Genomic DNA, 16,054 nt, shown 5'->3' with positions numbered 1-16,054 from the left:
GAAGGGTTAGCGCACCAACCTCTCGGTGAGTATAAAAAAAAGGCGGCCGTTCGGCATTGGCAATAAATTGTAGGTCTCGGTCTAATTATCTCTCGTGTGTAAAAAATGACAGTGTGTGATACTAATTTATTGATTTCTTTTTTTTTTCCTCCCAGAGTTTCTGCTGTCAATGCCAGAACAGAATCCAATCTCTGTCCGAAGTTGGAACTCAGACCGCAGCCAAAGAGTACGTTGACGTGCAAGTGCAGATCGAGATCGACGAACTCCAATCCAACTGGAAAGAGATATTGGACACGTTGGAACAATGGGTGTCAAAACTCAAAGACACTATCGGACAGTGGGATAATTACGTCACCCGCTACGAAGAAGTTTCAACATGGATAACAGAGAAGGAAGAATATCTCAAAGTCGTATCCACTGCTGATAAAGACAGCGTACAGAAGCTAGCGGAGGCCAGGAGCAAGCTCAATGTAAGAACCATTTTCCTCCAAGTTATGCTCAATACCAGCGTTTCCCAACTTTTCTTAGGCCATGGCCCCCCTCTGAACCATATTTTCTTCTCATGTCCCCCCCCTCCTCTTATCCAGCCCCCCCCCCCCCATAATGTGGCCAGATTCCTGTCCAGAAAGGGGGAATGGGGATCATCCCTTCCAAAAGCCCAATTACATAGGAAAAAGAGGCGTGTGAAATATGGGACAATCCAACGAAGCTACATAATAAATCGTTCCCCCCCCCTCCCCGACACCTCGCCATGAGTCTGCGCCTACTCTGGGATAGAGTTTAGACTTTCTTGCGGAGGTTCTATGCATGGCTCTCTCAGCATCACAGCTTGTGATTCACGAGGCCCCGGGCAATGTGAGGTTCTATGGCCACGTGCTTGGCTGGAAAAAACATCTTACATATTTACTCTCAGAAATCACAGTACCAGACCATATCATGTAGTTCCCCCCCCCCCCCATATGGACATGAGGCGCCGGCCCCCATGTGGGTGAAGATGGCCCTGGCTTCACTTGCAGCCCTGCTGGATTCAAGTATATAATCACATTTTTTCCTACCGAATTTCACTTGAAAGCTGGATTTCTTCACAACTTTCTGTAGACCCATTTCACTTGTAATGGCTCTTCCTTCTACTTAATTTCCACCGGTGGCCTCCTTAGATCAGGAAGCCGCAAGGGAGCCATATGTCCCACGGTCGAGAACCACTGCTCAATACCGGTATTCTTCAAAGATTTCACAACTGCCAATCCATGAAAAAATGTTCATTATATTAGTCAAGTATCTGGCGGAGACGGAAGATATGATTTGCCGACCGTCAAAAATAAATAACTTAAGAAAAAAACTGGAAGAAAACTTCTTAAGAATTAAACTAGACTCTTAAGCAATTAAATATATGAAAAAAATAATTTGCGGACCGCCAAAAAAATAAACGAATGATTTAGTAGGGGAAATAATTTTTGCGGACCGGCAAAAAACAATGTATAAACACAACATATAGTTTGCGGACCGGCAAAAAATAAATAAATTGGCAAAATAATTTACAGACCGGAAAAAAATATATTTGTGGACCAGTAAAACACATAACTGAGAAATAATTTGCAGACTGGGGAAAAATAAATGAGTAGATGAGATTTAAAAATAAATGGGAGAAATTTCACGATACAATATCTTTTCGACACTTTTAAAAAGAAATACGATAACACATTGGGGTAAATCGAGAAGCTCTATCCATACTTAGAATAGGACAATCATTAAATATTATTAACCGGCATTGCATAATATTTCATTTGCTGTATTTTGCCAAATATCTGACATCCATATTTATTATGGGTATCGTTTTCTCAGCCACCTCGATGGGCATTTTACCTGTTGTATCCTTGTATTAGTATTTGTATTCGTAAATAGTTTTGCAGACTGGAAAATTTGCTGTCCGACATGATCCCCTTCCAGACGATGCCTGGATAATCCCACGCGTTAAGACGGCTCTGGTTTTATAGGCACTTTTCTTGAATTCTGAATGTAGTCACACGGATTTCTCACCGTATTTCCCGGACGCGGTAAGCCCAGGTCAACAAAATACTCGCCTACAGTACCAAAGGATGTTTAGAGGTGTCGCGAGTTCGATACCCGGTTGGTCCTTGTCAGAAAACTTTCCTGACACAAGGGTACAACAGAAACGGTGACATGACCGCAGAAAAAATTGCTACTGCAGGGAGTCCCCCATCGTGGGGGTTAGCGCACCAACCTCTCGATGAGTATAAAAACAAGCCTGCCGTTCGGAATCGGCAATAAATTGTAGGTCCCGGTCTAATTAGCCCTCGTGTGCAGAAAATGACCGTGGTGCGACAAAAATTATCAAATGACCATATTTCACTTAAAATATTTCTTTACACCTAAATTTTTTTTCACAGTTCTCTGTGGCCTCCCACCCCCTTTTAGCCATCTTTCATGGTTTCTGTTTCACTTAATTTTCACCCGTGGTCCCCTCAGAATGTCCTAAGACCACATGAAGGCCAGGTTGAGAATCACTGGTGTAGCCCCAATGACCTGGCACTTCTTTCAGCATTATAATATCTTTTCGTTGAATTCTTATACTCTTACCTTTTTTTATCTCCAGGGTTTGTTAAAAGAACTCGAAGAGAAACAGCAAGAAGTGAAAGCAATGGCCAGGGTGATCGGCGATTTGTTGCAGCACCTGTCTTCGAAAGCTGCTTCGGGTATACAGACGCAAATGTCCGAGCTGCGGCGCAGGTTGTCAGATTTAGCCGAAGCCAGCCGGATTCAGCTCCTGGGAATGAGCTCGTCCATTTCGGAACGCGAAGAGCTTCTCGCGACCATGGAGGGATTCAAGCAATGGGAAGTGCAGATAAAGAGTGAACTCGAAAACTTCGATGACATATTCGTCGACCAGATCGAGGCCATAATCAAGAGACTTCAGGTAAATATAAAATTCGAATCCATCCTCGGCTGAACGCGAGTAATGTATGCATGGATATCGTCATGGCCCTCCCCAAGAAGGTTGGGCTAACAGGGCTCCAGTCCTGGGAGACACCAAGATGATTCTTTTTTTTTACCTTATAAATTCACCAGAGCCGGGTGTGTGATAAGTTTAAGGGGCTGCGAACATAGTGGAGCGAAGAGATACGAGTTCTAAGAATATCAACTAGGAAGAAAAAAATGCGTAGGGGTGGAGTAAGAGATGTCCGCACATAATAAAAGAAAAAGAAGATAGAGAAAATGGCCGGAGAGGATCTGAAAATGTAAGGGTGTGATGATGATGATCCCTCCGCAGAAGAGAGAAAGAAACAAAAGGGAGAAACGGACCAATCAGCAGATCGAGATGAAAACAAACAGGATTGTCCGATTCGCGCACCTCGTTGAGTGGCCCCTTTCTCGCTCCTCGAGTATGTGCTGTGAAGAACAAAACAATAAAATTGTTTTGCTAGTCTCTATTATGCAGTTCCGTATTTCGTGGTTGCTTCACTATGTGTTCAACCTTAGTCAGTAGTATCGGAGCCGGGGATGCTGTGGTTGTTCCAGCACCCATGGTGGCTTGGGCCGAGCACCAGAATTGATTCAAAAATAAGAAATTCCCCAAATAAGGCTCAAGACGAGCACCCGCCCGTGCTCCCGACGCCTCTAGTTTTCAAGTCATTTGAAAGGAACTGAATAAAATTTGTAGAAAACTGGGAACATTCTAACTAAAGCAAGGAACGAATAAGTCCGAATATAAATAATCATGCCACATAAAATCATCATTATTCGACTATATACGTATTTAACGTCCGTTTTAAGACCATTTTGATTTCGATAATTACGCGTTGTAATCAAGATTAGTTTCGATTTCTTTTATATTATTCTATTGTCATTTATGGATAATATTTTTTGGATTTTATGTTTATTTGAACGATATTTTTTCTTTTTATTTCATGAGAAATAATTTTTTTTTTAATGTGCACTGCAATGCAGTGTTTTTCGCAGATAACTGAAAATATTGATTTGTGTGCCTACTTATGCTTTGAAATAGTTCTTTCATTGGTAAAAAAAAAACTAAAATATTGAATTAGATAAAAAGGAAGCTGCGGTTGACAAAGGTTTTTGGGAACCCCTGCTGTAATGTATGATTCCAACAATATTCAAGAAATTTCAGCCCTCTTACAACGAAATCAGACAAATTGAAATATCGGTTTATACGGTGTTTTCTTCCGTCTTTTTTCCGAACCTCAAGCCATAGAACATTGTTCAGGGCTCCCACTTCTGCTTCTTGGTAAAATGTCCTACTTTTGTCCTACTTTCTACTTTTTATTCTACTTTTTTTACCAAATAATGTCAATTAAATTCGTGTAGCCATTTTTTAATTGAAGAGGGAATCACTTTCCAAATAATACAAAAATGTAGTAGATTGCATTTAATAATTCTGCCAAAGAAAAGGAATTGTATAGTTTTTCAGGTTATTTGACGGGGGGGGGGGGTGTATGAGGACCACTTGGTTTTTAATTTTTCTTTTGCTATTGGACTATTCATTGTACAGTAACTAACATTCATCATTAAAAATATGGTGTACGTTTTATGTGCATAGGTGAAACAACAGTTAGCTTAACAAAGCAGTTGGATACACAGGCCTATTCTAGGTTTGGTGAACCTAATGCTACTACATTGGATTGTCTTAAATTTTTTTTAATAAAAAAAAATTAGAGGGATTTTTATTATGCTATGACTATGATGTCTGCCCCCCCCCCACCCTGCTTTTTATAATTTTTTGAGCGAGAGCACTATATTGTCATTAAGTTGACAATAGTTGAGTTTTAAAAAATGTATATTTCGATTCGAGAGGAAATAAATTTAGACGTGGGGAAGGAGTTATTTCAAAAAGGCCAAGTAAGTCATACAAACGCGGTAGATCTGAACTGAAGCAAGAAATCAGTGTACCACTATCATTTTTCATTAGTACAGCTGAACCGGAGCGTCTGTTTTAAGGTAATTCCGGTGTCAATAATTATGCTTGCTAAGATAAATTGATTTTGTTTTATAGCGTCATCTATATATCTTTGATTTTGAATGACACTTTCTTATTTCACATTTTGGTGATATCTATTTATTTTCTATCATTTCTTCTATCCCAAAAAAAAATTGAATTTCTCAATAATTCATAGAACTCTCTTGATTTATTTTGATATCATGCCCACTTTCACATTTTAAAAGTTTGGAAATATCACCCTCAGGTATAACGACAAGATTTCACGGAATCTCACGGAATCTATCCTTATAACCGAGTTGGACTATAATTTTTGTACTTTCTTTTCATTCAGGTCCTCACGGTAGAAAGCAGCAAGAGGCAGACAGATTTCCACAGGATCTACGAAGAAGTGAAAAAACTGAATCTAAGCGACGTCACTGAGAGCTACTCTCGACTGTCGGAGCTGTTCCAGAACACGGAAGATTTCCTGTCGAGGAAGCAGAAGTTGCTTCAGAAACTGCTGGACTTCGAAGCCTGGCACAACGACATGCATGAACAGATCCATCTGTTGCTTCAGAAAGTCGACGGAAGGAAACTCTCTACGTCGGAGATTCAGGAGGTGAAAAATAACGCGTCGAGACTCCGGAACGAGCTCGACAAGAAATCCTTGGAAGTGTCGGGACTGCAGAGCATGATGACGGACCTGAAGCAGACTGTCCGGGATCGGGCGTCTTCGAATCCCGTCGTGATAGCGGACAGGATGTCCACCATCTCGAAACTGATCGAGCAGCTGGATCAGGCTCTACAGAGAGAAGAAGCCGGAATCCAGAAATTAGACAGCCAGAAGGGTGAATTCAACAGCGAATACAATAAACTTAGTGAATGGTTGACTGCTCTGATGCAAAACTTAGGCCAGAACTCCCTGAGTGGATCCACTTTGACAGACGTCACGAAACATCTACAAAACTTACAGGTAATTAGGACTCATTTTTGTTTCGTACAGGGTGTCTCATAAATTCTTAAATTGTTTGAAAATTGAAGGAATTTGTGTATTTGAATGTGGTTTCGAAAAAGTTATTCTCACGAAGGGAATTTTTTTTTTGTCACAGGGAAAAAAATCGCGCAGTTGTCCTTCTATAGCTCTAACTGGCTTTTACCTAAGGTAAAATTGTGATGTTGGCATTGGTGGATAAAGGGTGAAGTTGTGACAAGATTGAAGCTTTACGAAAGTTTCGGACACAAAAGAGATTGAAGAAAAATTCTGAGTTTGCTTTCGTGTAGCGCCCTTTATCGGCAAAAATTTGAACTAATTTTCCCTGTACAAACCCCCCCTCCCAAAAAAAAATATCGTCAAAATAACCTTTTTGCAAACCGCATTCAAATGTAACAATTCCTTTAATTTTCATGAATTTTTAAACCATTTACGAATTTATGGGACACCCTGTACATTACCTATAACTTTTCCTGAACAAACTAATGATTATGGCCTTCGTGAAAAATCAATCATAAATCACCCTTCCGGCCGATTGTCCATTAGAATCGATAACAATCGGCGAGGAACACATGCGACAACAGTCGACATTCAGTAAGACGACTGGAGGTGTCTTACGCCGTCCACTGAAAGCGACCCTCACGCGTTACCTCAGCTCGCAACTGCACTCCATGCAGACGAGTGCGTTCGTTAATAATAAATAATCTTGAGCAAGTAATGCAAAATTAGGATTTTTGTGAAATATGTAGCCAGGTGATCTGTAATTTATCAAGTCCATACTTAATGAGACATCTGACACAAACTCGAAAATGTTCATGTTGTGAATAAATAAGTAATATTTAATCGATTTTAAACTCACCACCGCAACCCATGAAGTGCAATTATCAAATATACAGCTTCCGTGTTCGCGCAGGAAAGGAGAGAGAGACCCAAACAAAGAAAAAAAAACGATGGCATTGGCGGGGGAAAAATAAACAACCACACAGTGCACCTGCGCGGAAATGGCAAAAAGACTGGTAAAATCATAATTCGGTGGAGTACGTCTTCGTCTGCTGCTGTCTCTCACTCAAGATCGTTTGCAGTAGATGACTTCTTTGACTTTATGTACAATGTAATCAATCTGTCGAATTCAGACAACTGCGCATGACTTATTTGTCGCTTCTAATCACTTCAAGCGGACGACCAGCCTTCACCAGATAACTAAGTTTGAGAAGCGTGAAATGCATTCAGTACTTTGATATTGTGAATTATATTTCGATTGTCTGAGATATCCTGGCCGAAAAAAAAACGACGTCTTAAACTAATTTATTGCACGTATTAAATGCAATCCTCAAGAGGAAATATTATAACCTGAGGTTGATTTTGTTGTTCTGGACTAGAGTCAACAATAGAAGGGGGAGGCCGCTGAGTATTCCAACATATTTAATGACCGACCATCTTTACCTTTCAATAGAGGTGTACGTGTTATCGACATTTGGAGGGGTCATACCGAGTAGTGGGGTATATTTTAGCTATTTTACAAAAATATTGGGGGCGGTAAAATAATGTTTGCCCCAGGCGGAAAAAATCCTAGTTACGGCCCTGGGACACGAGCTTCCTGCGCTTATGCCTCTGTCCTTCAATAGATATGTTCTTCGTTGAAGACGAATGCCACGTTCCAAGATGACATTGCCACGTTACGAAATGATATTGCCACGTGCTGAAAAGACACATTTACATATTCGGAAATGACATTTCTATTTTCTAAAACGACAATTTCAGGTTCCAAAATGACGTTGCCATGTCCCAAAATGGCATTGCCATGTCCGAAAATGACAATGCAGTGCGTGTCCTGATGTTCCAAAGTGACAATACTATGTCCTAAAATGACAATACCATGGTCCGATGTCCCAAAATGGCAACTCCAGGTTCACAAGTGGGGTTTAGATTTTAATGATACCTTGTTTTTTAGGGGATTTTTATAAATGTATTTATTATTGAGTTAATTTCAATTTATGATTAATTGTGTTTGTTTTTTTTTTTTGCTTCCGATATTATTTTAATAAGGCGTACTCCAAAGAATTCGAGGAAAAAAAATCGGATCATTCCAATGTGCACTCTTTGGGAAAATCCTTGATAGAAATGAACGTAAGCTGTTTTGGTATGGTTCAAGACAAGCTCAGTTCATTGGACAGGCAATGGGAGAGCGTGATGACAGAACTGCAGCAGCAAGATAGAGTTGCTCAAAACACCATCAACCTGTGGAAAGAGTGCATTTCTACGAAGGAGAAGTTCCAGGGTCTCGTAGAGGAGTGCCAGAGGGCTATTGAGCTTCCAAAGCAAGCTCTTTCCGACTCGTCTTATGTTACCAAGCATTTGGAGAAAGTCAAAGTAGGTCTCATTAGCTCCCTTGATACTGATTTGATTTTCAATTTCTCCCAACTTTTTAATTTCAAATTTATTTTACAATTTGTGTGAATATATATCATACGATGTTAATGGCAACCAAGGAGACGATGTCCCATACTGGTTGATTTCTTATAAATTTTTCCCCATATCAAATATTCAGTATCCTCTTAACGTGTTTGCTGTCAAGTTAAAATGTATTAAATATAATATTGCATTACAGTTGAAGATGAAAGAATACATTCTTAACCCATGGCCCGATGTAGTCTTCTGATGTGTCCCGTGACTTCAAACTTACTTTGGCAAAAAATTAACTTAATGATCGTTTTACAATACTATTATTTGGCCTTTTTTATGTGAAATGTATCATTTACCCTGGTTATTCAGAATTGAGCTTTTCATTGTGGAGACGGCTATGGATGCCGAAGATCCTGTTGCTGAAATTGCACCAAAAAGCATGTTGCTAAAATTGCACTAAACAGCCTATTACAAAATTGAGAAATCCTATTACAAAACAGATTACTAAAATTGCATCAAAATTCTGTGTCGATAGGTCCCCATGCAGAAAACTTATGTTTGGTTTTTTGTTTTTAAATTTTCACTGTGCAATATATATAATGTAAAAAAAACTTTCGCCGTCATTAAACATTTTATTCAATTGCGGCCCGCAACCGTTAATGCAACTTAAACCATGCATTTATGGCCATTAAAGATTACCAAATCACTCAAGCCGCCCTCGTTCTCAAAAAGATCGGACACATATGTTAAACGAGGAGGATGTGTCACTCTTTCCTATCCATACAAAGGTTTTCAACAGCTGGCTGGCTGATGTGAAGAGAAATTTACGAAAAAGAGAAAATTCAACTGCCCTTGAGGGGAATCGAACCCACGTCTTCTCACTTACCAGATGAGTGACCTAGACTACAAAGACAGCGAATTTCAATCCTTCCTTAGAGCTAGTGTGCACTGAACGGAACCGTATATGGACGGTCATATCTAACTCAGGCCAGCATTCAGTGCACAAGAGCTCTAAAGAAGCGGTTCTCAGCCGGTGCTACGCGGAGCCCCTCCACGGCCGCCCGAGGAGAATAATATGAAGCAGTAAATTTGATATAAATAAAATTTGATATATTAAAATACATTTTGTAAATTTGATAGTTTTCAGTTTATCCTGTTTTGATAAAAAAGAAGATAGAGGCCTACGGGGGCTTCGTCATAGAAATTATATACGAAAAAAGGCTCTGCAAGTCAATATCTGAGAATAGCTGCTCTAAGAAAAGATTGGAATTCGTAGCCTTTGTAGTCTAGTGGTTCTAAAGCGCTCACCCGGCAAGTGAGAGGACGTGGTCTAGATTTCTCTTTCGTAACATTCATCTTCGCATCAGCCAACTGTTGGAAACCTTCGTGCGCATGTTAAATACTTTCATGATTATTATGACAAAAAACTCTGATTAAGTATATGTAATATTTTAAATGTTTTTTTGTTGTTGTTGTTTCACAGGCTGGTATAGACTCGCTGAAACTAAATAGTCACACAATGGACTTATTCTCTCAAAAAATGAAGGAACTGATTCACAAACTGAATGAATCTGGAAATTTTGATGCTACAGAACCTCAAAATATGTATCGTGAAGTCCAGCAAACGTGGGACGATTCCCTTAAAGCTGGCGAGAAACGAATCCAAAATCTGGAATCTCAGATAGTTTTATGGCAACAAATCGAAATTCAGAAAGAAGAAATAACCTCCTGGCTCAACGAAATGTGCTCAGCCATGAATCAATGTCTTCAGAAGTTTACTGATGCTGAGAAGGCACAATCTGTGCTGCTGCGATATAAAGTGAGTAGCGATTCATTGTCTCTGTGTCATGTTTCTTTTTTTAATTAATATTCCCATCGAAGGACTGGTTTCAACTTTCTTAAGTATTCAAAATTAATTTTCTTCTTCATAAACAAATTAATGTGTCGTCAGAATTTCTCCTATGCAGTAAAAGTCCGACATAACGACTGGTTTACAGGGGATTGTTAAAAGTATAAAAAACATTCGTTTATAGCGAGCTGGAAAGTAGAAAGCATTCGTTTATAGCGTGAAAATTCTCGAAAATGCCCATTTTATTGTTTCTGTCTCTTCTAGAATCAAAGTATAGATTGATATCACTTATAATCACAAAAATTCTCCTTGTGAGAAAAACAATATTTCTTATAAAGCGCAGCCTCAGAAAAGTCGTGTTTTTACGACCTCTTCCTATTCTTAGGCTTTCTCAACATACATACGGAACATGTAACGACTTTTTTCTCTTCCGATGACTGACAAACTATAGCCATCTTTCACTGCCGGAACGGCTGGACTAATCATATCATACAGTGGTTCTTTAGCATTGTCATTTTGAGACATGGCATAGTCATTTTGGGGCATGGCATCAGAGCCGTAACTAGGGAGGAGCATGGGGGTCTGGTGCCCCGCTCCTTAAACACTCCTTCAACATTACAAGGGGGTGCCAAAATGTCCCGGCTGACCAAGCTTCTAGTTGCAGCCCTGCATGGCATTGTCATTTTGTGCATGTCATGGTCATTTTGAAACATGGCATTGTCATTTCGGAGCTCTGCATTGTCATTTTATACCATGGCATTGTCATTTTGAAGCATGGCAATGTCATTTTGAAGCATGGCAATGTCATTTCGATGGTCATCATAGTCATTTCATCGCCCTTTTGGGACATGGCATTGTCATTTTGGGACAAATCATTTTCACGACTAGAGTTCTGTTCATTCGTTAATATCAGAATGAAATGATCCAAAAGACAATTATAATTCAGATAAAGCCGGAAAAATGTTGTCCCCTAATTCCTGTGCCGTAGCGTGCCTTCTTGGGACCCGGGAGCAGACATTTTTTTTAGGGGGCCTTATAAGAGAAAAAATTATGCCAAAAAATGTACATTATTTGTTAGCCCCCCCCCCCCATTCTGCTTAGATCCTTGGGCTTTGACAGTGCCCCGGTTGACCCAGCCTAGTTACAGCTGTGCCCAATTCATTACCTGTGGGACACATAAAACTTATCTTACGAGAAGTCCGTTGCAACAATTTTTCCCCACGATTGTGAGCTCTCGTTACAACAGACTTTTACTGTACGTCACTTGTATCGGAAAGATCAATCTATTTTTCCTTTTTTTTTCTGCATCTATAGAATGAAGTTGGAACTTATGTAAGTTACAAGAACGATCTGAATGGGAAAGTGAAGTCCCTATTGAAACTTAATGAATGTGATAGGATTGAGAATCTCAGTTCCCTGAAGTCTGTGATAGAGAAACATTTCGAAAATGCAGATAGACTTGCAGCTGAACTGGAAGGATGCATTTCTTCTCTGAGTGGTGAAGAGGAGTCAATAAGAAACGAACAACAAGCTATCAACAACTGGTTGAAAGCCATGCGAGAGAAAATATCGGAATGTGAAGATGCTACCGGAGATATAGACTTCATACTTCAGCAGTATGATAAGTGTAGAGTGAGTATATAATGCTCACTAATTTCATTCTTAAATAATCAGATGAGTCAGAAATATTTTTGTTACACGTTTTATAAGAATAATTTTTTCTTTGAATAGCAGCATCTTAAAGGCATTTGAAAATAATAAGGAAATATTCACATTTATATATATGTAGGTGCTTGAGAATGAATTCACAGATAATGAAGATATCATTACAAATATGCAGAAAAATCTGAACGAGAAGAAACAAAAACATCCGAATGTGGAATTCGCATCATTCGAAAAGGAAGCGGAGAATCTTAAAAAGAGGTAAGGTATCCAACACACACACAAATATTCTGAGAAATTGAATTTTCTGGATGTTATGCTGAAACTAATATTTTGAAAGAAAAGTGATTTGTCTCCTCCGGGAGTCGAACCCAGATATAACACGCATTAGCGCCTGACGCTACCAATGCGCGTTATAAGGAATTGAAAAATGTCTCTGGTGTATTGGTGAACGCACTTGCCCGGTATGCAAGGGGAACCCGTGTTCGATTCCCGGAGGAGGGAAATCCCTTTTCTTTCCAAATATTAGTTTCGACATAACATCCAAAAAATTCAATTTCTCAATTAGTCGACATGTTGTAATTTTTTTCTCCATCTCGCACCCCCGGTTGGAAACCACTGCCCTAAGTCAATATCGTTGGGATTTGCCTTTACAGTGATTTTTTCCCATCAAATTGAATATTGATCACTTACATGACTTACGTATATCTCTACATGTTACATCCCTTACATTATAATTGATCCCTTACACGTTCTAAAATCATTCTAATAGGTTTAATACACTGAGAGGAAATCTATCCAAATCGGTATCTTCCCTCGCTTCTGTGCTAGAGCATCGTTATCAAAGTGATCTACAAGACTTCCAGCATTGGCTGCAGATACATTCCGAAAAAGCTGTTTGGTGTAATCCAGACTTGACAGGAGATCATTACAGCCTGGAAGCTAAGATGAACACATTACAGGTATTCTTTTAAAAAAAATACTAATACCTAAAACAAATATTTTTCATTTTGATTGGAATATATTCGAAATCTCTTATTTTATGAGTGCAGTAAATGTTTTATTTATTTTTTCCCAGGAAATACAATCAAATGTAGATAAAGGAGAGAGTAAAAAAGTCAAGTTAGAACTGACAGCTTCAGCACTGATTCAGGTTATTCCAGCTGATCAGCATATAAAGATACAATCAGAGATAGAGCAAGTCTCGAATCAATGGGAAGAGTTTCTGTCTTCTCTGTCAAAGACCAAATCAAAGCTCCAAATAGTCCTCAATCTTTGGAAGAGGTATGAGTCTGACATGGACGCTTTCTGTTCTTGGCTGAAAGATATCGAAGCCAAGGTTAAGAGTGAAACATCCCAGCAAGTCGACCTGGAATCTATCTCTGATCATCTCAATGAAATAAAGGTATATAAAAAATGAGAAATTGTTTGAGTTGGCTTTTTTTATGATTAACGCATTTCTAATTAGGTATTCAGACCTACCAATTTTCATTGATTTGTCTCTCATTAGTCACTGCAAAACACCGTCGTCAATCAAAAGAAGAAACTCGATGAATTGATAACATTGATAGAGCATATAAGCAAAGAAAGCCCTGAAGCCAGAGTGAAGATACAGGCATCTCAAATAACGTCCAGGTATCAGAATCTGGAGCGAATTTTACAGGTAATATATCGATTTTTTTCCCATAGGTGGAGATACCGGGGGGGGGGGGCATTGCCTCCCCTCTAGCGACAAAAGCGGAGCCGACTGATCTAATATACATATATATGCGTATACATAAATTAACATCATCATCGTGTCCGTCCGTCCCCCCAGACTTTCAAGTCTCTCCGCCTATGCTATAGTGATTCCTAGTATAGCCTCTAGAATGCCTTTATTAACGTATAGGGTGACAGGAACTCGGATGTCTTTAAAAGATAATTCTAGGGGCTCTAACCAGGACATTCTCGCATTTTCACGTAATTTTTGCCATCCCGACTTTTTTGTAAAAATGTCCCGTTTTTTTCACGTATTTTCATCGAAGCCAGCTTGAATTTTTATTTTTTATTGAAATCAAGGATTTAAGTCACATTAAACCAGTTTCCCAAACTTTTTGTGCCATCGCCCCTTCTTCAATTTTTTTTTTATTCTCATCGTCCTCTACTCAAGCCAACCAAAATTGGATCATATACTAAATTCAAAGCTTCAACCCAGTGCCGTCTTAACGCATGGGCCCACCCGGGCACGTCCCAGGGGCCTCACAAAAATGAGATCCGGGTGAAATTTTCTAAAATTTACCGGGTAGGGCCTCAGAAGAACCACTTGACCTGGTTGCCCATGATGCTCTTAAGACGGCTCTGCTTCTACCCCCGCTGGACTTTTGCGTTGCCCTTCAAAAGTTGTTGGAATAGGCAAGTTTTTGGCAAACTTGACCGATTTTATCTAGAAGGATGTTTGCGGAATTGACAATTAAACATTTTGGTGACAATTCGATTTTAAACTTCGCCTTACTTTCAGCGCCTGTAGCTCGCCATTAAATCCAGATATTTCAGTGAAATTGGTGTGATCTTATAGGATTTTTTCTGCACTTTCCAGCTTAGTTTGCGTGTAGGTCTGTCAGAAACTTTACAAATCCGGGTTTTTCAGACTTCACGCGTTTTTTTTCCATAATCGATTATCCACCTTAACTCGAAAACGGTTCGATATTGGACAGAGTTGGTAGGTTGCTTCATGATCCACTTGGCTCGCCTATCATTCCCATTTCGTTTTACTCTGCAGGGCCGCAACTAGGGAGGAGCAGGCGGGTCTCGTGCACTGGACCAGAGGGGGCGCAAATTTCATTCTCAAACTTTACCTTCAACATTACAAGGAGGCGCCAAAATGCGCACTTGCCCCAGGTGACCAAGCATCTAGTTGCGGCCCTGTCACCCTGTATAAGTTTCTGCCAGCTCGAAATGGTGCTATTCGGTTCAGCGACTCAAAAGAGAAAAAAAATCTGCTCCTAATAAACCACAACTTTAGTACGACTTATTTTCGTGGGGTACAAACTTTTACTAACGCCCTGTTTTCCCAGGACTAGGTTTTTGGTGATGTTTACAAAACATTTCCCGACACCAGAAACGTGTAACTCAAGGGTCTTCAACGCATGGCCCGCAGGCCATATTTGAACCCCACCGTCACCCCAGTGGTGGTCGGCTGAAGTTGGTTTCCTGTGGTTCCCAACTTCAAGGCGCAAATGCGAGCCGATCTCTCCATTAAAAAAGTCTCGCCACAGAGAGCAACAGGCCTACAACGATAAATTATTCAATCATTACACTTCACTCACAGTTAGAAAAGCTGGTGGCAGATGGCAGCACTACACATAAGCATTACACAGAAACAAACATCACGTCAGGTTTCACTACACGTACACGCACGTTCCAACATGTACCAATTCGTTAGAGGTTCCGCAAAGGAATATGGATGAGGTGCATGTGTGGTTTAGTAGTAGGCCATATTTGGCCTTTGGAGCTTTCTGTCGTGGCCCGCCGATCATTTTCAGAAAATGGTTGAAAACATTAAAAAACGAAAGAAATAATTTTAGAATTTTTGAAACAATTTCAGAATTAGTAAAAAAAAAAATTATAAATCAATGAAATAATTTTGTAATTTCTTATCGAAATTATTTTACAACCAATAAAAGAATAATTGCATTGAAAGGGAAAGGATTTCCAAGATATATTGTGTGAGAAGGAAAATAATTTCAGAATTACCGCAATAAATACTATTAAAGAATCATTTAAAGTGATTTCAAATTAAAATCAATCTCAGAATTAATTAATTAAATCGGTAATTAATAAAGAAAGTTTTATAGTTAGGGAAAAAATTATTTCAGAACCAATCAAAATTGTTAATTAATAAAAGTAATAAATTCAAAATAAATAAAAGTCCAATTGTTTTGTCTCTGTTTAAATCGTGGCCCAATTGATCCTTCTATTATGATGTCACAAAATTACACGCATTGCTGGCCCGCGGGAAGTCTCAATTTGGCCCCGCCGTGTCTGAAAGGTTTAAGACCTCTGGTGTAACTCCTAATCATGCTACGCGTTTGTGTTTTCCTAGCGTCAAGGCCGTAGCGAGAGGGGGGAGGGACTTGGGGTCTACTTTACCGCGCACACCAGCTCTGGTCATATATCGCCATACGGCAATTTCCAACCATTGGAGTTAGGTGGGGAA

The 16,054-nt window shown here is 39.5% G+C and overlaps 1 protein-coding gene across 3 annotated transcripts in view; it reads left to right on the top strand.

Moving 5' to 3' along the window:
• The window catches only part of Msp300 (Muscle-specific protein 300 kDa), a 326,596-nt gene that overhangs the window by 121,164 nt on the left and 189,378 nt on the right, over positions 1-16,054 (top strand). For all 3 annotated transcript variants that reach the window (XM_089245642.1, XM_089245623.1, XM_089245633.1), the window contains 10 exons: positions 156-470; positions 2,615-2,935; positions 5,307-5,927; positions 7,992-8,315; positions 9,832-10,167; positions 11,512-11,829; positions 11,987-12,120; positions 12,632-12,821; positions 12,938-13,264; positions 13,370-13,522. In XM_089245642.1, coding sequence (XP_089101768.1) covers positions 156-470; positions 2,615-2,935; positions 5,307-5,927; positions 7,992-8,315; positions 9,832-10,167; positions 11,512-11,829; positions 11,987-12,120; positions 12,632-12,821; positions 12,938-13,264; positions 13,370-13,522 — 3,039 coding nt within the window. The remainder of the gene's footprint in view (positions 1-155; positions 471-2,614; positions 2,936-5,306; positions 5,928-7,991; positions 8,316-9,831; positions 10,168-11,511; positions 11,830-11,986; positions 12,121-12,631; positions 12,822-12,937; positions 13,265-13,369; positions 13,523-16,054) is intronic.

The sequence above is a fragment of the Pholcus phalangioides genome, unplaced genomic scaffold (genome assembly GCF_987345545.1).
Source record: "Pholcus phalangioides strain wild (caught in Gottingen) unplaced genomic scaffold, Ppha-v1.0 ptg000003l_1, whole genome shotgun sequence".
NCBI classification, from domain to species: Eukaryota; Metazoa; Arthropoda; class Arachnida; order Araneae; family Pholcidae; genus Pholcus; species Pholcus phalangioides.
Note: the sequence above shows the minus strand (reverse complement) of the source record. Positions and strands in the feature narration are given on the sequence as shown.